We start from the raw sequence: 25368 nt of genomic DNA on the forward strand, positions 1-25368 counted from the left end.
TGAACTTTAATATTTTTCATGATGACATCATTTTCACAAGCGTACCTCATATTATTGTGCTCCACCTTTTTGAACTTCAAAGGTATTTTAATTTTTACAAATTGAAGGTTTGCGACAAGAATGAACCAAACAAGTCTATCTAACCTCTCGAATAGTTGTATTTTTGAGCAACCAAATATTTTTGAATTAAGTACATGTTGATTTTAGACGTAGTTCTATTACAAGTTTAATAAAGGATGGTGTAGGGTAAGCATAACTTATTTATGCACTGGGAAATCAAAAGATATTTGTGACTTCCTTTACTGTGGTGTTCACTTTATTGCAGCGATGTGGATCAGAACACGCAATCTCTCTGAGCTGTGCCTGTCACAGCAAGAGATCAGAAATGCTCAAATACCCAGGAACGCATGACTCATTAAAAAAAACAGAAGCATATCCCCACATAAATAATATGAAGCTTAATAAAAACGAGAAAGATCTCTCTTCAGTCTTTTGAAGTGCTTTTCTTGATGTTGTTATAAAAGATAGGTTGTGGGAAATCATGTGTATATCTTTTGCTTAAAAAAAACATGCTTCCTCTGTATATCTGACTTTGCAATAAAAATAAATAAATCTTTAAAAATGCTTGCTTTTTTTTAAAGTAAGTACAAATAAATTGCTTGGAATGGCGAAGATGGATGAAAGCTATATAACTATACTTCCTTATTTTTGAATTTTGAAGTCTATGTTCTTACATAGTTTATAAATAAGATCTTCCTCTCTGTCTCTCCTCCTGTCTGTATATCTGACTTTTCAATAAAACTAAATAATGTTACTATATATGTGGTTTAAAAGTCACTCAGGAAAGAGAACGCACAGAAATTAGATATATTCTAACAAATGTGAAAACAGAACTTTGAAGGCAATGTAGGCTGTTAGTAATTGCCAAGCTGTAAATGTCTGGGGCCCCCAGAAGATCATACGCATTGTGACAGTAGTATGAGGTAAGGCCTCAGGGAGATGAGTGGGTCACAAAAGCTCCAATGTCAGATGTCACAGGAGCTGCTCTGCCCATTCTGCCCTGGGAGGGCTCATCCTGAAGGCAACATCCTGCATCCTTGGATGTGTTGTGAATCAAGGTTTTTCACTTCAAGAAAGGAGAAACAAGAATGAAAAAAAAGCAAGAATTCTGTAATATCAAATATGTGTTGTCTAGCTCTATATCCATAAAAAAAAAAAAGCTTAGAAGCAATGACAGCCCAAAAGAGGTTAGCACTTGTCGAGCACAGAGAGTGGTCTTCAGATATAAAATGGGGTGCTAGGAGGAATGGCTGCTTCCAAGTTAGAAATGCAAGATATTTCACAATAACCCCCATCTAGTTGTTTATCAGAAGGCAAAGAAGCTATCAGAGATACGTGGGTCAAATCAAAGGACCAAGGAGGCAATGACACAGTCTCTGCTGACTATATATGAATAACACATGCAAAACAGTAATACAATTGATTGAATACTCTAAATATGTAATATGTGAAAATGTCATATTATGGATTTACATAAAACAGTTAGTTCATAATGATGTTCGTAACTTCCCATACCAAAACAGTCTTTGACAACTCCTTTGTCGCTATTGAAAATGCATTCATATTTAATTGAGCATCATTTCGACTTTCTTATCCCAAGGGCCTTTTGATGAAACCAAAACACTAAACCAGAGCGTTGTTGTTGTTGCTTTTAACAATACTCAAAATAACCAATATATAAGGAGTGATATGTTACAAAATGCCTGTTTTGAAACCCATAGTTATACACTTAGTTCAGACCAGTCATCATTGGGAGAAAATACTAAAGGAAAAATTGATACCAGAACTTCACGTGAAGACATCATTCTGTCACCTTAGCATTACTAATGTAAGAAAATCATGTGTCACATGCCTCTTAAGGTCATGCATTTTGAAGCATATTACAATACTTCAAAAAGCTCATAGGAAAAGGAATCAAATCATGTTTATTTTGGGCACAAAAAAAAAAATTGAAATCCATGCCTAGATGTCTCATAGTACATTTCCCATGACCTTTTAAAATAAAATACCTGTAAAGAGTTTCTGTTTGGTTTCTGGAACTACTGTAACAAGTACCACAAACTTAGAGTTTTCTAATAGAAATTGATTCTCTCAAAGTTGTGGAAGCCAGCATTCTGAAATCCAGCTATCAGCCAAGTCACTTCCTCCTGAGAGCTATCTGTCTTTTCTTGGCAGTCAATAAACCTTCCATTTCTTGGTTTATAGAAACCTGTTGTTGTATTACCTTCTCTGATTCTTCCCTTCAGTCTATGTGTTCTTCAGCATATTTATCTTTGGATGTAGGGCTCAATAATTATTTGTTAAATAATTGGCACAAAACCTTATGACATACAAATGAATTCATCTTTAGAAGATGTCTTTATGAGTCAATATGAATTAGTGTTTTTCAACTCCAATAGTTGGCTACCAAGTAACAGTATCAAATACTGTTAAAATATTTAAATTGAGTAGTTCTGTATTTTTCCTGAGAAATCACAGTTATTTGTTAATTTGTAGTGATAACTATTTTTAGATAATTTATTTGAAAGAGAATCATATGAGGGCTCGTGTGATTGTGTAGCAAGCTCTTCTGTTACCTGTAAGCCCTGGCTTACATGGGTGCTGCTCTATGTCCTGATGGCTCCACTTCTGATTCAGCTGTCTCTGCTGTGGCATGAAATGGCAATGGAGGATGGCCCAGTCCTTATGCCCCCTGCACTTGGGGAACTGGGAGGAGGTTCCTGGCTCCTGACTTTGGATCAGCTCAGCTCTGCCTTTGTGGCCTTTTTGGGAGTGAACTACTGGATGGAAGACCTCTCTCTCTCTCTGTCCTTCTCTCCTGTAGAATGCTTTTCAAATAACAATAGGCACATGGACATTGTCTATTATGTTTTCACAAATTTGTTTAAAATATGGAATGTTTCTATCACTTAAGAATGTTCCCTAATGCCCTTTCCTGTTCAGTGCACTTCTGATTCGATGAAAAATTCAACATGATTTCTATCACGATAGCCTTGCTTTGCCTGATCTAGACTGTATTACAAATGGAATTGCAAAGTAAATTCTCTTTTGTGTCCAGCTTCTTTCATTAAGATAAGTTTGAGACTAATTCATATTGTTGTATATTTAAGTAATTTATCCTTTGCTGACTTATAATCATTCAGATGAATCAGTTGTCCATTCTCCTGTAGATGAACATCTGAGTTATTTTTTGCTAGTGATTCAAGCTTCTACCAAACATTCTTCAAGGATTTTTGTAAACAAATAATAAATAATTCTTTTCTCTTATATGGATAATTGAGAGGCTTATGGCTAAGTCATAACATTGGTGTATATTTAGTTTTAAAAGAACTGCAAGACTTTTTCCCAAAGGGATTATGTAATCTTTTACTTTTACCAGTAGTGTTTGCACATTGTACGTGTATGATACCCTCTTCAATATTTGATAGTCATTCTTTTTCATTTTAGCAAAAACATAATTTGAATTTGCATTTCTCTGATGATTTATGATGTTAAGCACGTTTTCATTTGCTAGTTATTAGACATTTCCACATTTTCCTTGATAATACATCTGTTTAAGTCTGTTACCCTGTACTGAAATGTGAAAATCATTGTTCTTTGCAACTTTCTTTGCAAAGAATATTAAAATTTTTTTTTAAATATAGGTGTTGCCAGTATTTTTCCCATGTAGCTATTATTTTCCTGATGCTTTTTGGTGAAGAGATTTTAAATTTGGTGAAGTACAACATAACCATTACTATTCTTTACACTTCTCATCTTCTGTGAATCCCCAGCGCCTATAAAACTGTACTACATAATACAATGTAAGCAACAATAAAAAAAAAAGACACAATGATCAGAAAATCTAAAAAAAAAAAAAAAAGAAATATTTATCAAAGTTGCAAAGATATTAGTCTTTATTGTAGTAGCTGCATTCTGATAGCATTTATGGTTGAACTTATTTTCTGTATTGAACTGATTTTTATTCTAGTGTAATGTAGGAACCAAGACTCTGATATCCCTTTGGATAGTCAGTTTTATTCACATCCCTTGTTAAACTGACTTTCCTTTCTTCATCGAGTTATTTTGGCACATTTATTGACCATCTTTCGAGAAATGTGTGCTGCTCTACCACTGGACTCTGTCTTCTGTCTGGCTGATGTATTTGTTTAACCTTTGGGTTCATGACTGAAGCCTTATATCAAGTCTGAAAGTCAGTACTGTACGTCTTCTGATTCCATTTTTATTTTTCAAGATTACTTTGGCTATTCTTGCCCCCTTTAAGGCTTCAAGCACAATTTTAAAATAATTTTTTATCTAGAAAATAAGCCTATTGCAAATTTGATTGTGATGATAATCTCTAAAAAATGGGAACAATACGGGTGAACTGCTGGCAATACTGAGTTACTTTAGATGAAATCATTTTCTTGATTTTATTACATAATTTCTGTTATTTTATTAAAATAGATTTTATTTTTATTTAACTTGTATCACGATAGCAATAGCTACTGCATGAAATCCAATTCATGAACACTTTTTTGATACAAAAAAAAATGTGCTTGACAGCAAATATTGTGATATTAACCCAGAATTACTTTTGAATAAGCTCTTGTGTTTGTAAAGAAAACATATGAAATTCTGGTCAGATAAGCAGAAGAGCAAATTGAGTATGAGTGATTTATAAGGGAATTTATTAGGTTATTGTCTACCTTTTAAATTTGGCTTTTTGGATTTATTTATTTATGTAATAAATTGCTTATTTATCTATCCTCCGTCCTCTCTCTGCTGGTTCACTCCCACGATGCTCACAGTTGGCAGACTTGCTAACATCCAGGAGCTTCATCTTGTTCTTCCACATGGTTTAAGGGTTCAAATACTTATGCTGTTTGCCACTGTTTTTCCCAGGCCATTGACAAGGAACTGGGCCAGAAATTGAGCATTTGGGGTTTGAGCCTGTACCCATATGGGATAGGCAGTAGCTGTGCGTGCTGTGACACAGGGCAGGACCCTTAGATTATCATTCAGCTTTTCAAAAGCAATACTTGTGTCAATAACAAAATGAGACCATGTATGTATAATTCTCTAAAAACAATGGCCTAATAGTTTTATATCCAGAAAATATAAAAGGCAAACTTATCAACTCAAGACATACTGTGTATCCCAAGAGCTCTGGTAAGATGACTGTATGCCATTAGGACTGTTGTTTCATAGTAAATATTTATTTACCTTCTTTGTTTTTGTTACTTATTTAATAAGTTCAATGTTTTATTATTATCTGACAATTGTACATATTTGTGGTATAGAGTGCAATATTTCAATAGAAATGTGCAGTGTAATCCCATTTAAACAGGTACTTCACATTTCCATTTCCTTTACTTTGTGTGTGGAGACCACTAATTCCTCAATTCTAACTATTTCCATAGTAGAGACTGCATTGTTGTGAAGTTAGAGATGCGTACAGTGCTGTGTAACTCTTGAGCTTGTTACTTCCATCTGGCTATGATTTGGTACCTGTTATTCAATCTCCTTCTGTTCCTCTCTCCCTGACCAACAATGTTCCCAGACTCTGGTCATCTCTACTCTATGTTCAAATAAATTGGTTTTATTTATTTTGTATTTCCACATATGTCAATACACAGCACTTCCCTCCTGTTTCTAGCTTATTTTACTTAGCATATGATCTCTGTTCTATCATGGTGGTCGTAGATGTCCAGATTTCATTCTTTTTATGACTGGTACTATTCCATTATGTATACTACATTTTCTCTTTCCATCCATCCATGTGCTTGATATCATATTTTGGCTACTGTGAAAGGCACTATAACAAAATTATAGTTTCTTGCAGAGCTAGCATTAAATGAGAGAACTGCATAACTACATAATAATTGCAAAGTAATAAAGGACTTTCTAAATGTATGGGTTGAAGAGAAAGTGATATCAAACTCCTGAGATCTGTATAGTCTATGAGCAAACTTTATCCTCCCACTAGATGGAACACAGTTGTATATTTGACTAATGGAAAATAGATATTCTTGGCAAATGCATTTGAGCTGAGGGACTAAATATAACTGTAGTAAATTGATTATGATTATGTGTAATACACTCAGTCTTCTATTTCTTGATTTATCAATTTTAAACTAACTACTGAAACCTGCTTTATAAGGTAAAGAAATAAATACAGTTAAATCAAAATGTGAAGTTTGTCCTGACTCACTGGCTTACTGGTTTCGGATTTTTCACTAGTATATAATTTTCATATTGTCAGAGATTATAGCATTTACATATTTTTGTGGTTGTTTTTGCACTGGTATTTAGCCATAGCCTTATATTTGGTCACCTTCAGAACTACCATTCCAGAGCTTCACCATTGGCTCAGCGCATTTTTCCAAAGGGCTGTAACCCATGATAACATCACCTCCCAAAAGACATCCCTTCAATGTATCACCACAATGAGGATGCAGTTCAACAGAGGAATTTGAGAAAATATTCATACTGTAGCCACCAGGTTTAATTCTTTATTTGTATTTGATTTTTGTTTTCATTATAGGCATGCCCCCAAAACAGTGAATGTTCAATTCTAGATCACTGCAATAAAGCAAATATCCTCATAAAGCAAGACACGCGAATTCTTTGGGTTCTCAGTGTATGAAAAAGTTATCTTTATTCTATAATCTATTAAATGCTCAATAGCAATATGTCTATGGTGCAATGTACATACCCAAATTTTCAAAAAGCTAATTGTCAAAAATGCTAACCATCCGAGATGTGGCCAAAATGGTGTCAGTAGCCTCACTCAACACAAGAGTGTTGAGTGAAACACCAGAAAACTTGAGTTTGGAAAAGAAGTGCAGTTTTTGCAAAGTGCAATATAAAACGTTTGCCTACATTATTTTCCCAAGACAGATCAACAAGTATTAGATGTCCTTTGTGTGTTTTAATGTTTGAGACAATTTTTCTTTTGAGGGCAACGTGAACTTGTCTGATTTTGTAGCCGTCTTGAGTGTTCTCCTTGAAACAGTACTTTGGCTTATTATATTTAAAATTATAAATGTTTATCTGGGTCAATTAATTAATGTTTTCCAGTACTTGAAATATTTTAAAATAACACAAGCTGAACTGTGTCACTAGGTGACAGAGGCAGAGTAACCTAGCATCATCAGCAGCTTCGGATCTGTATGTTCTTGAAAAAATGTCTTCTTGCCAGGTTGGCTGGGCGTACTGGTCTAGGAGCCTTGTTTTCTGTGTCTTCCAGCTTTAGAGAGCAGATTATTCTGGCAAGTGATCTGTCTGCTTGTTAGGGAAGATTCCTCAATCCTTCATTTTGATGAGTCTGCCTATCAGCTACAAATCAGGTTGATCCTTCTCTCTTCTCCCTTTCTAATATCCGTGAAAGTTCTTCATGGCACAAGACCTGCTCGGGAAATATCTCTTCTAACTCTGTGTCTCTGATCTGAAGTTAAATCCTCACAAAGATTTATGCCTCAATTCCAGGGACCTTCAGTCTAAATACAAGTTGTTGTCTGTGCTCGTCTAGACTCCCTCCTTATTTTCAGTGAAATATATATCCTGCTGGAGACATGCGTGTCAACACTTGGTATGCTTCCCCCTTTTGGGCTTGGTCCAAATTCCACCTAAAGATATGAGATTATGGCCATTTTCTAATTCCATCGTGGATGGAATTCCTTCCCAATTTCTGTATTGTTTGCTCATTTCAAGTTTCAGAAAGAGAAGTAGAGTAGCCATACTTTTATTCCGTCCTTTGAAATAATCTTGTATTAGAAATACTTGCCCTGACAGATCATGAAATGCTGTCTAAGGGGGATTATTGCAGTAGCCTTTTAGTGTAGAAATTAAAGTGACATGAGGTGACAGCAAAAATTCTTAGATTAATGTAGGCTGGCACTGTCCAATAGAACTTTGTATAGCAAAAGGATTGGTCTACAATCTCTGTTATTTAATCGAGTTACCACTAACTAAATGGAATCATTAGGCTCTTTTAATGTGATTTGGATAACTGAGGTTTTAATTTTATTCAAATTTAAATTCATAAAGATAAGCATAGCTTATGGCCACTATATTGGACAGTGGGGATCAAGGCAGTATAAAAACCTGAACAATAGGTTACTGTGACTAAACAAAACTGAAATAAAGGATTTCCAAAAGCCTCATTTAAGAAAAAAAAAAATCGTGGTGATTTCAACAATTTAAAGGCTGTGTGCTCACAAGAATGACAATTCCATCAACTAGAAAACGAGTGTGTTCTTAAAATCTATTTTGAAAAAAAAAATGATATTGTAACAGGTTGAATTCTTAGTGGCAAAGAAACTTCCAAGTGGAAGTTCCTGCCCCTGAACTGGATTGGGGCACGGAGGTTAGAGCTACAAAACAAGAAGTCCTTTCCTTTGACTCTTCTGTCTTGAGAGACTCTTCTGCCTCCCTCCACCCCTTGCCAGAGACTTCCTTGTCCTCCTCCACATGCAGAGACCCTGATGTATGGCATAATAATGATGGTTCAGAGAAATTACTATTTCACCCACTGAGTGATTAATATGAAATTAGTACTGAAGCACTCAGTGGTGCAGAGAGGATCAAGGAAGAATTTGGTTTTCTTTTAGAAAGGAAAAAAATACAAGATAGAATACTGCTTTGCATTCACACAGTCCTTTTCACCAGAGAACCTCTGCATTCTTATCAAGCTTAATTAATGAAAGGGGAAAAAAATGCACTGTAAGGCAGACAAGTGATGGGTAAGAGACACAGACACCAGTGTTATATTTCTGTGATTTTAAAAAATCTAACTGTTCTCTTGTCTTCTTCCATTAATGCCCACGTGTAGCCCCATGCGGCTACTGTGAGATATTCATCTTCCTGCCAAATGATTTCTCTTGAAGGTATCCTCCTCCAGGGGGAGGGATGGTAACCACACAGAATCCCACCCCCTCACTTTATTGATGTCTTGCTCCATTTGCAATGGAAATCCATCCCTATCACCATAGTACAGCAAGCATGCTCTGATAATGGAGTCTGCACCATCCCTGGAAAGATTGTTTTGTTGCAGAATGAAGCAGGTTATCTTTTTTATCAAAAATTATTCAAAACAAACAACCATGAATCTAGGACTAACACGCATTGAAAGAGGACAAGCAAGGCCCCTTAATGGGTGCCCTACTGTGTAATCTTCCTTTCATCTTAATTCAAAATCCCTTGGAGATTCAGCCGCTTTTTGCAAAAAATATAAATTCTTCTAATTACGTATGTGTAAGATGCATGATTTGGCTTAGTCACAAGAAGTATCCAGTAATGTGTCTTGGCATTTATTCTCAACTGTTGTGATTTGAGGACAAATTTCATTTTTTTATTCTATGCCTTCTTTTTGGTTTGGTTTCTTTGTTTTGATCTGGTTTGTGATTTTCTTGCATTTTTGCCTTATTTTTCCTCTCCCCCCTGGTTTCTTTTCTCCTTCTGTCTGCTCAAAAATAAATGATTAAAAATGTTGTTCTGCCAAAAGAGAAAATGCCTTGAAAGATCATGGCTTCTGAAAATTTGTACAAAGGGTTTGATGTTTTGTAAAATAAAACTGGCTTCCATGTGCAAAAGCAGCTGTTCCTGTTTCAAGGGAGGTGCCACTGAGGTGTTTGGGGTTTTGTTTTTTGACTTTGCCAGGCCTTCTACCTCTATCTCCAGGAGCATGGAGATAGATGGTTCTCTATAGCCCACAGCCCTCTCATCTTCCTGGAACCCAGGGCTTTGGGTGTGTCCCCAAGCTTTTGTGTCTGTCTGTGGCCTCCTGAGCTAGCAAGGCCTTGCTCTGTCATCCTGTGTGCAGTGCACCTTGTTTGCTCGGTGGCACAAGTTACACTCTTCCCTCGTTAGTGCTGGAGACCTAACATCATGAAGATCGCTGCTGGCAAGTAACGAAGCCAGAGTGACCTTTCTGTATAAACATGTAACTGGAAATTCAGGAGAGATGAACTAACACTTTCCAGATTAAATGTCAAATCTCCAAAATTCAGAAGGATTAGGACCTAAGTGTATTTTTCTGCTTCGTTCTCAATATCTACACAGTGGTGCTGATTAGCAATAGTATTTTTAATATCACTAAAGGCTTTAGTGCTGTGGAGTTCTGCCAGTAATGGTGTTTAATTCACTTATATGTGCCAATTCATCTCTGTCAGGAACCTATTAATTTTTTCATTTTTTTAGTCTTTCCCTAGACCCTATATAATGAGGTACAATGATTCCCCATTTGTGTAACCAAAAAACTTAAGAGTCTCCTATAAAATACCCTAGTCCCACTGTTTTTTTAATGACCTGAAAGCCTCTGCTTTTCTTTTTTCTTATTTAAATCAATTTTGCAAGCTCTTATGTTGAAGAGTACAGTGGAACTCTAATGCACTATACTGTAAATTCATAGAAAAAGTTAAAGGATTCTGATGGACTCTTTAATATGAGTCTCTATACCAAGAAAAACTTTCAAAACATGCACTGTTCCCACAAACACATTCCATTAATATGGAAGGAATATTAATGAAAATTTCCCTCTGATTCTGCTTCAGCATAGTCATCAGTGCCAAGATATCAAAATACTTAGGCATTGCTATCCAAGGCACTATGAAAAGTTCAGATGTATAAAATGAATCCTCATATGCTATAGCACTTTTGTAGAGGGTGATCTTGAGTAAACGGTGAAGTGACAGGAAAAGCTATCATCAATTCAAGAAACCATTTCATTAAACAAGCGTGAGAAACTCACAACCACCTTGTCTTCGTTTTACAGGATTGGAGCAAAACATCAGGAACTAAGGGAAAAACAGACAAGAGGACTTATTGATTATGCTACCACTGCAATGGGATCAATGCATGATATGGATGATGATGAAATGGACCCCAATTATGCCAGAGTGAACCACTTCCGGGAGCCATGTGCATCAGCAAATGTCTTTAGATCTCCATCTCCTCCTCGGGCTGCTCCACTTGGTTACCCTCGGGATGGCCGTCCACTGTCTCCAGAGAGAGACCACTTAGAGGGTCTGTATGCCAAGGTCAATAAGCCATACCATCCACCGGCTCCAGTTGACAGGTAATATAACTTAGTGGAAGATGAATGTAGTTTTAATTCAGTACATTTCAAATCGTCTGTACTACTGAAGCAGATGAAAATATATCCTTCAATCTATTAAAACTGAAGTGGCAGAGTACCCTAGACAAATGCTATACTTTGACCTATGCATGAAGTATCAGCCATCAAAACTAAAACCATCACCAGTTATAAGGTGGCATGAGTGAATAGTAGTAGCAGAGTTCATGGTGCAACAGGGAACAATTTTTGCAAGGATATTGTGACAGAGAACTAATGATGAAAGCTTGGAAGGAATATTGTCCTGCCTCTTAAGGGCCCTATTATAAAAGACTCATTCAAAATCACGGTGTGACACTTGGAGGTGAGAAGTCAAAGAAGAGAAAATGATGGCTTCCAAGTAGGTGTGATGGAAGTGAAATTATAGATAGCCGTAGAAGTACAAGGACTTTGAAAAGTAAGATTGAGACTTTGTACATGAGACTCTGTATAGATATTCATGGATGCCTGGGAGCAGAAAAGGGGATAATCTTGGCAATAGGAGTTTGATGAAGTAGAGAGAGATAAGGGGTGACAAGGCCAAGGATCTTTATGCTTAGCACTAAGGAAACAGATAATAGGAACATCTGTCAGAGCAATTGAAATGGGTAGGCAGCAAGGTGATTCCAACCCCACCTCCTGCCCAAAGGAAAATGCCTGGGCTCTCAAAGGGCTGATCATAAAGAGTTCTAGTCAATGTATGCTGTTAAGTGACCCTTGCAATTACACATACAAGAAAAGAGTTTAGCAGTTTTGCTGTATCCTGTCTGGAAGTTGATGTCTAGAAGCAGGAGCATAGCAGGCACAAAGGCTTCTTATTCTAGAAGAGACTTGTTTTTGCAGATTTTTAGAGTTCTGACAACCACCCAGTCCCTATTAGTAACCATCTTTTTGTGTGATAGCATGATATATTGCATATGTTTACCGTTTACATTTCCCCAGCTGGGTGATATTATGCACTTTCAATTAGGTTGGGGAGAGGAAGGGAAATCATGGCATTTTTATGCAGACTGTAAAGTGTGGCTTCAGAAGACAGATTACCTTTCAGAGCCTTTCCAATAACCAAGTGGGAAGGAAGGAACAATTTTTAATCCTTACTGTCAGGATTCCAAGTTGAGAATATTAAAGAAAGATGGTCAAGTTTTTCTTTGGGACAAAATGAAAATATAAATTCCTATGACTGTGCAATATAACCATAATAGCTGAACTGCTAATTCAAAGAATTGATTAAGACTCAATCTTTTCCTTCCCTAGCTTTCATAGAGGAATGAATTTTTGTCCCATAGAAAAGAATACTAGGCATGGTCTTTTCTGGCCCAAGGCATAGTCAATCTTGGTTTTCATAAATCAGGTAGACCTTCATAGCAGTCCTTTGGCATATGCCACTGTAAGAATCTCAGGGCAGGGACATTTTTTTCTAGCAATCTGCAAGGCAGCTTTTCCTAATACAAATTTCATGGAAACACACACACACATATGTGGCTCTGTGTGTGTGTGTGTGTGTGTGTGTGTGTGTGTGTGTGTGTGTGTGTGTTTTAAGAAGGTTACAGTTGAAATACCTGTTGTGGAGCCTAGATTAAACCACAGGAATAGGCTTCTTCCTTTTTCTGGCATTCTTACTTCCATGCTAATATGCCTTGCAAGTCGCCAAGAGGATCATATAAACATCACTATCACCCCCAAATGTTGTCACTTGAAATTTTATTAACTCTTACATCGCAGGTCTTATTTATGGCTATTCTTTGGAAAATGATTTAGGAAATTCAATTCTAAAATAATTTTTACTTTTTTGTGAAAATATTTCAATCCTAAAATAATTTTTACTTTTTTGGTTTGACCAGGAAACAAATTTCTTAGAATACCTGACTGCAGGCCTTTTAAGATTATATTAAGAAAAAATAAGTTATTTATTGCTCAGACCAGACACATGTATGAGTAATACAGTCTCACTTTTGGCTCTGACCCATGGTATTAATAAATGATCTAAAGCTGCTTGCAGTAGAATTTTAGACTGTTGTCATATTTTTGGATAACAGATCAAAGTGTGAGTCTTTATACTGGGAATTATTTTTATTCTACTCTTATCATTCATTAGATTTAAAGACTGCTTTGTTCCTTATTCTTTGAAGCTTAAAGCACGTAGTTTTTGTCTTGGCATGCAGTTAAGCTTTTGATAATGTTTGCAATTATCACTGTCATTGTTACTATTATTATTACTCTCCTTTGCTATGTCCCTGTCTGCCACAAGGACCATCATAGGAACTGTGAGTTCTAAATGTACATGTCTACAATTAGAAAGCGCCCTCATTTGCCTATTCATCTGTTTGACCTTTTGTTTCTCAAGTAAATATTTATTTGGCACATAGTATGTTCAGGCAATTGTGGAAAGCTCTGGAATAGACACAAAGATGATTATATTTCCCTAGTCAAAGAGGAAGTCATATTCTAGTCAGTAAGGGACCAACAGACATGGAAATGGATTGTTGCATTATAATGTACAGCAAAAGGAGAGATTTTGGTTTAAAAATGTCTTTTTTGTTTCTTTAAAATGCACAAGTCTCACATATTTCACAAGGTGAGAAAAGCCCTGAGGCAGGTAGGAAAGACCTCCAAAGGAGGTGATATTCCAACTGATTCTGGAAGGATTAGTAGGAAATGACTAGAATCAGCAGGGAAGTTGTTTTCCTTTTGCAATCATTAAGCATGTCAAAAGGAAGAGTGACTTGAAAGAGCAGCTCTTGATAGGGATACCTGGAAGGTCCCAGAGCAAGGAGTACAGGTAGGAAGAAAAATGATGGGAATAAAGCTATCAACTAGCTTGAAGTGAGATACATAAGGATAGGTTGCATCTTAAAGCTTATTGATTGGTAGTAAGTGTATGAAAATCTGTGTTAGCACGTGTTCTGGAGTTACATCTTCCCTGGGCCCCAACAGGGTGAGTATCAGCATGCGGGTAGGCCACAGGAACCTTTAAAGGACTATAATTGTGGAAGAACCTGATAGGTCTGTGTTTGGAAAAAATAACCCTTCTAGTTTTTGGCAGAAAAGGGAACACAGATTGAGAGACAAACTAGGATGTGATTACAGTAGCAAGAGGCAACAAGAGGCTGAAATAGGCGCTTTGGAATCATTGGAAAAAGCAAAAGAGCCATACACCTGGATTAAAACCAAGAGAAAGATGTTTAACAAGTACCACATAAGTACCACTTTGAAATGGTCGGGGAGGTTAATAGAATGAGGACTGAAAGGTTTTTGGATTTGGCCACCAAGAGACCATCATTTAGTTTGCAGAGAATAATTTCAGTGTAAGTAGGAGCAAAAGGAGAAATGTAATAAGAGATGTGGAGGGAATGAGAACTTACAGAAAATGCCTGGTAGTAAAGAGAGCAGGACTGTCATGGGAGAGGAGTGACTTAGACTTCGCAGTCTCTTCTGTAACAGTATTTCAAAACTAGCAAAACATTTCAGAGGCCATGCAGAAAAATAACTTTGTCATTTCAGGATTGTAAAATCTCAGACCCCAGAAAGTTGAAAGACTTGCCTGAGGTCCCACAGCATGGAATCAAGACTATATTCTAGATCTTTCTACAAGACAGTCTTCTTTTCCTTACCTTCTCCCATCACATAGATAGATTTGCATCAGTTTGGTGTCCTAGTGTGTTAATGGGAGATTAATCCATGGATTTTTGTAGTAAACCTGAGCTAGGTCCAGTCCTCTTCCAGATCCTACTGCCTGAACCCTGACTAACATAACTTTTCATATTTCTTACCTTCATGCATGTAATTCATCAAATATTTACTTGAATTCAGTATACTGGGTTCCCAAAGTAACCAGATCAAAAATGGGTACCTTCCCACCTCTTACAGAGCTTACTGATAAGTGGCAAATACACAGACCTAAGCATGCATTGAGAGCACGTTGTGGAAAGGGTGACTTCTTGGATTGGGGCTCTGATGTGTTGGGGGAACAGGAGACGACATGAGTGAAAACAGAGATGGAGGAAAGCATGATGTATTCAATGAACTAAAAGAAACTCAACAAAACAGAAACTTGAGTGAGAAAGATGAATAGAAAGAGATAACATGGAGAAATGGGCAAATGAAACCTGGCTACGCCTTGGCTACCGTCTCTGAGGAGGTTGGATTCCTGCCCAAGTGGAGACAGGCGTCAAGGTGAGCAGGGCTCTGGAGGGTTTGAATATGAAGCTGTCGAATGGCATAAACAGCACGTCCTCACTTCCTTCTCTATAGAAAGAAGGATTATAAAAATAATTTTGCATATTTGGATAGTTAAATATTAGGTCAATTTTGTGTATTTCTAATAGTATGTATACAGCATGCCACACTTGTTCATGCGACTGTGTCTAAGGAGAACATCGCATGCAGGTGGTCCACAGTAGCTCCTGTTGCGTGTCATCTCTGTCTCAACCATACTTCTAAAGAGTTGGCCCTGAACCTCCAGCCCTTCTTAGAATAAGCTTAGAGTGTAAAGGATTCATCTGTGAATGATAGGGAATAAAGTCACTTCCTACCACGACAGAGATGAATGACTAGATTCTCCTGCTGTGTGTCTCCTAGGATCTCAGCAAAGCACAGGCTAAGTTCCATGCTGGAAGCCTGAGAACTAGGATTTCCAGTGTTACCCTTCCAATGCTGTGCCTGCATGTAACAGTCCTCTCACAGTGTAAGAGGACTTTAGAACGTCCATCGAAAATGCACATTGTCTTATCACTAATTTTCTATTAATGTTTTCAAAGCCCTCTCCTGTATGAACAATTAAAACTTTATAATCGAGTGCAAACAGAATAGTTACAAGCAGGGAAACTAGAAAATACATGTAGTACTTGACACGATTACAGTTTTGCATTATCCTGTGGATTGTTTGGCATTATTTATTAGAAGTTGTCAAATATTTTAGATCACATATTCTATTAGTAAAAATGTTTCAGAGTATAAAACTCCTAAAATCCATGTACACTTTTTTCTAAATATACCACACTTACTTAACCCATGAATGTGTGCAGGATAAATAAGATTTTTTTTAATCACAACATAAATAGAGGTTCTAGTCTTTCCTACCTTACCTATCCCCTATCAGAGTATGTTCAGCCCACTTAGGAGATGGCTTGTCTCATGTGCAGAGTCCAAACTCCAGGCACCTGGCCTGCTCCTTATCATCATCTCACTTTTTTGGACAGCCTATACTCAATAAATATGTTGAAACAATCAATGGCTTAACAGAATCTGAGACTTGGATGCCACTTTCAATGGTCAAGCCTTGTGCAGCAGTGACATCTCTGCAGAAACCTTCAGAAGTTGTCATTCTATTCATGCTGCTGTGCTTCCAGTGACAATAGATATGAATCATCATTTTTGCTTTAGATTACTCTGAGAGAGGTGCTCACTCTATGTTCACCGTAATGCTATCTCCATGTAGCATTTACCATGCATTTTACATTGGCCTACCCGGACACAGAACTTACACTGAATTCAGAGCCCTTCACAAAGACACACAGACATTTCTGAAACCCAAGCCAAGTGTGAGTTTTAGATTTAACAATGATGCAGAATGCATGCACCTGACCTTGAGAAGTTCACGGCATCATCATCATCTCCTCAGCATAGACACTCCTGGGTGTTTTAGTCCTTTCTTATGTTCAATATCTCTAGCCCTCTTGGTGCATGTTTTTTGAAGATACTCAAGTCTGCTGAGTTTATGAATCCTGTAACTTATTACAGGATACTTATCACAGCATACTGAACTAGATACTATATCCCTGATATGGTCAGGAAGACAGAGAAATCAATGGAACTCTTATATCCCTTGTTATTAATCATTTATACATATTAATATGACCTATATTTTTTAAGAACTTATGAGCTTATATTATATTTCTTAACTAAAATATCTATTTTTTTATCTCTCAACTTTCCATCAGGCCAAACTTCCGAGTATTTTGTATTAAATCCAGTATTTTAGGGTGATTTTCTTGGATGTAGGATGTTCTCTTTAACTAAGTTAAACATTTGCTTATTAACTTTAGCCCATTGTAGTAGCCCATAAAGATATTTCAAAGTATTGATTTTTTCCTCCAATGTGTTAGCTGCTCTGTGTAGGTTACATTATGCTCCTGTTCAATCATTGTGGGCGCATCCATGTCATGGATGACATTGTTGATCAATATCAAGTGCGATCACTGCAACTCATCACTAGAGACATTCAAATCTTTGAGATTTTTCTCTTATCTATTATTCTAGCCTACTATTGTATAGTCTATATTCTCCAGCCCATCTGTGAACATCTTTGAAGATCTTGCAAAAATATCTTATGGCGGGCCTGGTGTAATCACCTAGTGACTAAATCCTTGCCTTGCATATGCCAGGATCCCATATGGGCTTGGGCTTCTATCCCAACTGCTCCACTTCCCATGCAGTTCCCTGCTTGTGACCTGGAAAAGCAGTGGAATATAGCCCAAAGCATTGTGACTCTGCATGCGCAAGGGAGACCCAGAAGAGGCTCCTGGGTCCTGGCTTCAGATTGGCTCAGCTCTGGCCATGGTGACCACTTGAAGAGTGAACCAGCAGATGGAAGATTTTGCCTTTCCTTCTCTCTGTAAATTTACCTGTCCAATAAGTTAATAACTCTTAAAAAAAAAATCTTACTGATACTGAGGTGTACCATGTTTATGATAATCACTAGATTTTCTTCTCTTAACTGATAAGACTTTCCAGTGAATCCTAGAGATACTGTTTTCTTTACTCTTTTTTTTTCACTTCTCAAGTAATGTGCCCACTTAGATTTAACGCAGACATGTGACTTCCGGTGTATTATATTACTAATATAATATTAATTTTTGCTTTTTAATTACTATTACTACATAGGAGCTATGAAAGTAGCAAACAGCATAAAACTCTTCAATATTCTGGTTAAGTGGACATGATCACATCTGGTCACTAGCATGCATAGAAAACATTTACTGAGCATCTGCTATTTTCTATAGATCAGACAAAAGGGTGAAAAATGATCTTGACCTTTCAAGAGCTTAGTGTAATAGTTGAACATATCTCATAAATAAATAGCCACAGATAATGTGCTCTCTCAGAATTATATACAGGAAATATCATAAAAACATGAAATTGCAAATGGGAAAGACCTGAAGCTGTATATTAATCTTTATAGGGCATTGGCTCAAATATATTTTATTTTGTATAGCCTCAATTTTCTCACTGTAGACTGAGAGAAAGAGCTTTTCCTACCACCTATAGATTTTGCTTGTGCTGTTAATGAAATTATACAAGTACCTATTTTAATAGATGTCAACTATAACTCCTTAGGAATGTTTTTGGACCTGCAATATGCTCTTAGACTGCTCATTCTGGAGGCTATTGAAGTGAACACAGCTATTTATGAAAGTTATTGGTTATACAGCTGCTGATCCTGTTAGATTTTATCTGTTCCATGATGATGTTGTTAATGCTTAATTCCTAAATCTAACCCCCACTCCTGACGATGAGTTTCAGTCATCAGAAACTAAAGTAGAAACAGAAAAAGGAGGAGATAAAAGTTAATAAGATTAAAAAAAACAGCTCAGATTCTGTTACGTCAGTCATATCATCTACATAATAAAATGATACAGTTATTGCACACTGCACTGCATTGGCAATTGTTTGTTGAAAACTTTAACTCAGTAGATGCCTGTAAGTTTATCATCAATAACCAATAAGCGTGTGGCTATAGCAGATTCCTGTTGCATCGCTGGAATGTCCATTTGGTAGTTAAGATCAACAATTATACACAGAACAAAATTCCCCAATTTCAACAGGGCCACAGAAGAATTGAAAATAGTATGCCATGCCTGATCTTATTTAATTGTAAACAACAGAAAACCCAACTGACATTTTTGTCTTGCCCTCTGAGGAACTTAGATGGCCAGGAACTTGACTCTTCTCATCTTTCTTCTTTGCTGTTGCCAGTGTTGTGGCTTTTCTTCATATTGCATCATAATTTTAAGATATGTGTTGCAGCTGTGTACTTATTGTCCACTTTCTAAGGAGAAAGAAAAAGAAGGACAAATAGCCAGTGGAATGATCTGGTAAAGCTCATTCCTTCTAAAGATTTCCCAGAAGACCCCAACAACTTCTTATTGACAAAAACTATATTAAAATACCACTTCTAGTAGCAAGAGAGAAATGGAGAATTCAAATGACTTTTATGAAGTTACTCCATGGCATCCACCACAAACATAATACTTCTAGATGACTTATTTTTCTCCCTATGACTTCCCTTTAATAATGCTAGTTATAGATTAATGCTGCATAACATTTTGGTCAAATTTTCACATGCTCCTATTAGCTCCCTGGAGAGGTTATCATTGTTACTGATTCTCTTTAAAGATCAGAAATATTTTAGTCAGAATAACTTCTAAAGCAGTTAGCAGGCATCATTCTTAGTTTTTCATGACCACTGAAAAAGTGTGTTTGGGAAGATTCCAAAGTAAGAACAGTGAAGAATGGAAGTATCAGTAGGGAAGCTGCATAGCCAAGTGTGAACAACTGACTGAATCTACCCTGTGCTACTAGGGCAGTACTGGGTCATAGCTTCATCACAACAGGGTGTCAGCCTCAGAGATCAGTGTTTCATTGAGCCACAACGCATGTCTCTGTTGATTGTTTTCCCCAGGCATATTCTTTCTAGTGGTTTTTCTAGTTAAACTTGTCCTAATTTTGCAGTACGCCAGGTTCTGACTCCTGAGTATATGAAGCTGTGCAGGGACTTGAACAGTGAATACAACAGATTATTTAAAGATGTCGTTTTGAGTTTCTACAGAGGTGAAGGGATCTCCAGTCAGTTTGGAAATCCTGTTGATAAGTTCCTCTCCCATAGAGAATGAATTCATCAGCTGACAAACGCAATTAGATTTTTTTTTTTCTTAGCACACATTACCTTTAATTTCTAAGTAGCTTTCAAACATGAAAGAGTATCTATGGCCAGAGAAGTGCTGAAAATAACTGATACATTCTTTGCTCCACTTTACCACATAATCCCTATTTAAAACTTAATGTGCCCATTAACTTTTTCCATATTCTGAGAGCCATGCTTTTGGGACCATATATACTAGTTATGTCAGCCTAAGCTGTTGATTTCCAGGGATGACAAATGTAAACGACCTTCACATTTATTATGCATGAGTTAGTAAAAAAAAAAAGGTGATTTCACTGAGTGTCCACTTCCAAGGCCATCCTATTTTTAACTACTGATGGTTTATATCAGCTCATGAGGGGACCCTAGCAGTGGACATGGTTCAATTTGTGCCTTAGAAAAATGGTAGAAATGCTATTGGAAACAATCTGCTTCACAAGTGAGAAATTGGAGGTTCAGGGTAATGGAGATGTACTTATGGTGGTAGGCAGTAAAATTGTAAAATTTTAGAGGAGGATGGCCCAAGGCTTTGGGACCCTGCACCCGCGTGGGAGACCCAGAAGAGTCTCCTGGCTCCGGATCAGCATAGCACAGGCCGTTGCGCTCACTTGGGGAGTGAATCATTGGAGGGAAGATCTTCCTCTCTGTCTCTCCTCTCTGTATATCTGCCTTTCCAATAAAAAAAATAATAATAAAAATAAATCTTTAAAAAAAAGACTATATATGAATTTCCAAAATTTCACATTAAACTTCTGTTAATTTCATTTTCTACAATTTTTTCAAAAAATATTTATAGGTAAAACAGAGACACAGTGATCTATCATTTGCTAATTCACTCCTCAAATGGCTACAATGGCTGGAGTTTCACCAGTCCAAAGCCAGGGACATGGAACTTCTTCCAGGTCTCCCATATGGGTGCAAGAGCCCAAAGACATGGACCACTGCTTCTCCATGCAAATTATAAGGAATCTAGATGAAAACTGGAGCATCGGGGACTCGAACCAGTACCCATATGGGATGCTGGCACCACAGATGGCAGCTTAAACAAACTACTATACCATGACATCTTCCTCTCCAAAAATGTTTTCAAATTCATTTGTGTTTATGATTCTGCATAGCTAAGTATTACCAATAACCCCAAATGCATTTCTCACTGTGGATTTCATCAAAATAGTTGGATGCCACCCAACAGGTATAAAGAACATGTATGTTCTGCCTTGTTTTCCTAACAAATCTCCCTTCCTGATTCTAACATCTGTTCATTCATTCACTAATGCCAGAAAAAGACTAGGTACCTATTGTACATGAAACATCCTCTTCAAGGTACAAAGATATTATCAAAAGCCTAGGGCCTTGGCTTGCTTGTCTGTTTAGTGGTAGATTTGTGTTGATCCACCATGCTCACTCCAAGTCTATTGTAACTGGTGGTTTGCACTAATCTATTAGTCTAAGCTCCATACCTTTTCATTACAAAATCTTTGCTGATGCTAAAAACAGGTTACAAAGTGCCCTCTTTAAAATGTCTAGCTTTAATGTGATCTGTAATCAACAAGAGGCCATTGCTGGGTCAATTGCTTTCCTGTATTTAACTTTACAAATAATAAATAATCAGTGGGATGAGAAAGGGTAGTAAAGGATAGTTGTAATGTAATGTTAATACTCATAAATATCCAACATCTTAAAGAGATGTTTTAATATTTATATGCAGCTGTGTACTTTCCAATCTGGAGAGCTGGCTAAGGATTGATGAGAAACCTTTCCAAAATGGAATTCAGAGCCATTGTTCTACACAGCATTGCATTAAGTCCTGAGCAGGCACTCTGGCTTTGCTAAATGTGGCCTTTATTCAGCCTCTCATTTCCCAGATGCCAAGACCTCTGTGTACAAACCCAGAAAGGATACTGAGTTCAATGCACACAGTATATTATCTATGTCAAGGTCAGTGGGATGCCTGAACTTGAACCAAACCCTTCTTTAGAGAAAACACTGGCTAACTGGTTATATTACACCTCTGCAAGTTCCCTCCTGGAATACCAAGCGCAGAGGGTACCAGTCAGGCTACATGCACTCAACACCAACAGCCAGAAGCACTACTGTTGTCTTACAGAGGTTAGTGTCTGCAATTGGGTAGGAGGCAAGAACATGGACAGTCCTTTAAATCACCTGTTAAAGGTGTTGCACCTGAGAGTTTGTGTGGCATTTATATTAATTATTGCACTACAGTTAATATTCCAGCAGATAGATGTAAAAGATACGAAAAAAAAATGTGTAAGAGACAGCTCAGTGGTTGAGAGAATAGGTTTTGAAACAAAAACCTAACTTATTTTGAGGTCTGATTTTGCCACTTAGTAGTTTTGAACAAATTATTTCCCTTCTCTATATTAATATTACCTTCTCTATGGGTTACAGATCTATAAACTAGGCATAAATCATGGTACCCACAAGAAAATGTTGTTACAAAGATTTTAAGTGTTTTAACTCAGTTTACACACATAACAGCAAACAAAAAGTAATTTAGTAAGCATCATTTACGTTTAAACTAAGCATTATACATGCTTCCAAAACAACATTTACACCATTTCTACTCTTAAGATTGCTATTATTATTTCTTCCTTGGGAAGGTATAGAAAATGGAAGAATTGCACAATGTCACTTCTCTACTAAGTAGGTTTTTTCTTTTCCAATTTGGGTGGACTGCGATTATGAACATAACCTCATACATAGTTTTATTTACTTTTTCATAACCCTAACCCTATAGTTATGGTTAATATTTTAATACATAGTTATGTGTAGTTTTTTAAAAAACTTTTTACATTAAAATGTTTATAATCATAAGAAGTTGAAACTATATTGTGAAGAAGTTCCTTGTACATGTCATTGGTTTTCTCCTGTAGTTATGTTTTTACAGAATCATAGTGCTCATGTAAGATCCAAGCCAGGGGGTTGACGTTAGTGTAATGCATGTGGGTAATCCTGCAGCTTTTTACCACATGCATAGATACATGTAATAATCCTCTGAAATCAAGATACAGAACTTTTTTCACCATGACAAGACGGCCCTTGTGCTCTTACTTTATAGACATGCGGCTTTCATACCACCCCAATTCTTGGTAAACACTAATGGCTTTTCAAGCTATATATAATTCTGCTATTTCTAGAATGCTACTTAAATGGAATTATAGAAGTCAGGAAGTAAATGAAATTACAAGACTGACATTTTGCACAGAAGAGAGTGTCTTTGAGATTCATGCAAGTGAGTGTGGTATCAGTAGATCGTCCTTTTTCTTGCTGTATAGTATTCCATGGTATGTGTCATTCACAATTGGTTTACCATTGACCTATAGAGGAACATTTTAGTTCTTTCCTAGTTAATGGCTAATACAACTAGAGTTGCTGTACATAATCACCTACAGGTTTTCTATAAACTTCAGTTAATTTTCTCCATTCCATCTATGTGCCTTTAATTTAATTTCGTTATGTTATATTCTTATGCCTTCCAGAAATTTCAGTGTTGTTTTGGGCAGTTTTGAAAAGAGTGAACATTTATATCTTATTCTTCGTCTCAGGTGGAAAGCATTCCATCTGTCATCACAGTATGATGTTATGTGTAGATTATTCTGTGAATGTATTTATCTAGAAGATGAATTTTCCTTTAATTTCCAATTTTCTGAGTGTTTTTTAATCAAGACTTAGTTTTGTGTTTTTATAAGCTGTTTGTTCTACTTTAGCTGCTCTTTTATTGGCCTGTTGCTTAGACTGTTTTCATTGCTTTCAAAAGTTGGATCAGCCTTGCATCTGTGCACTAAAATCCATTAGGTTATGGTATACTCATCGAATTAATTCTAAATATTTAATTCTATTTACTAGTATTTGAGGTGAGAATGTTTATATCTGTATTTGTGAGGGATTTTTCTATAGTCAGTCAGTCCCTTTCTTTTTCTCTTTTTCTTTCTCTCCTCCCATCTCCCTTCCCACTTCCCATCTCACCCTGCCTTCCTGCTTCCTACTCTCCCTTCCTTTTCCTCTTTCTCTTTTTCTTTCTCTGCTGTTTCTTCCTTTGGTATCAGGGTCATACTGGATTTAAATGAGTATGGAAGTATTATAATCTATTTTTTTCTTAAAAAAGAAGTGTATAGAATAAGTGTTAATTCCTGTTTAAGTATTTAGAAAAATTTCTAGTAAAACTGCATGGTGAGTTCTATGCCTTTGTCATTTTAAGTCTGTTCCAATTATATCATTGTCTGTGCACCATCATAATTTTTATTTTTCTTGGAATTGGTTCCTTTCTGGTAAATGCCAATTTTTTATGGCAGAGTTGTTTATATTTTGCCTTCACTGTCTTGCTGAGCAAATACTCTCATCGCCTTATTGATCTGCACCGTCTATAGTATTATCCTGTTTCATTGCTGATATTTATAATTTGTGGCTTCTTTTTTTTGTCAGTTTTGTTGCCGTTCTATTGATCTTTTCAAATGACCAACTCCATTTTAATTAAATTTCTGTCCTGTTTTTCTGGTTCTCATTACGTTGATTTCCACTCTACGTTGTTTTCTTCCTCCTTCTTGGTTTGTTTCGCTTTGCTTTTGCCTCTTTTTTTTTTCTTTAAGTGGAAGTTTAATTGAATAACTTTAGATTTTATTCCTTTCTAATGTAAGCATTAAATGCTATTAATTTTCCCTTTAACATTGCTTTTGCTGTATTCCACAAATTTTGATAATTTTTTTTCATTCAATTCACTGGGTGTTTTGAGTTTTCCTTAACACTTTCTCGTAGCTTATTTTTCGCTATTTTGGTATTTTCCGTTTATCTCAGTTTTATTCCATTGTGAACAGAAAACATACAGATTTTTCTTCCTCTTCTTTCACTGTTGAAGTATAATATATTATAGTATATTATAATAGGTAGTTTAGGATAGTGTATTATAATTATAATCACTAATGTGATTATATAGATCTTTTAGTACTATCAGTTTTGCCTCTGCATTGTGAAGTTGGCTGTAAACTTTAAACAAAGAATGTTCATATGTTCCTCGGTATCTTTTCATTAGGGATCATTTCACTCTATTCCTAATCACTGTTTTTTGCTTTAATGTGTACGTCATCTGATATTTTCAGGGCTGGTGCTATATTTTTTCTTTAATGATGGCTTAGTATATCTTCTTTTTAATATTTCTGGACACTTGTACATAATGCATGCATTTAGTAAAAAGCATATATTTAGGTTCTGTTTTCCTATTCAGTCAGAGATTCTCTGTATTTTAATTGCAGTATTTAGCCTGTTTATATTTACTGGA

The 25368-nt window shown here is 36.4% G+C and overlaps 1 protein-coding gene across 4 annotated transcripts in view; it reads left to right on the top strand.

Moving 5' to 3' along the window:
- Positions 1-25368, top strand: part of PARD3B (par-3 family cell polarity regulator beta) — a 991411-nt gene that overhangs the window by 822946 nt on the left and 143097 nt on the right. For 3 of the 4 annotated variants that reach the window (XM_040984532.1, XM_040984534.1, XM_040984533.1), the window contains one exon: positions 10817-11119. The exons of the other annotated variant lie outside the window; for it this stretch is intronic. In XM_040984532.1, the coding sequence (XP_040840466.1) occupies positions 10817-11119 (303 nt within the window). The remainder of the gene's footprint in view (positions 1-10816; positions 11120-25368) is intronic. 4 annotated transcript variants of the gene reach the window in all.

Source organism: Ochotona curzoniae, unplaced genomic scaffold (genome assembly GCF_017591425.1).
Source record: "Ochotona curzoniae isolate NIBS_2020 unplaced genomic scaffold, NIBS_Ocur_1.0 contig_4148, whole genome shotgun sequence".
Lineage (NCBI taxonomy): Eukaryota > Metazoa > Chordata > Mammalia > Lagomorpha > Ochotonidae > Ochotona > Ochotona curzoniae.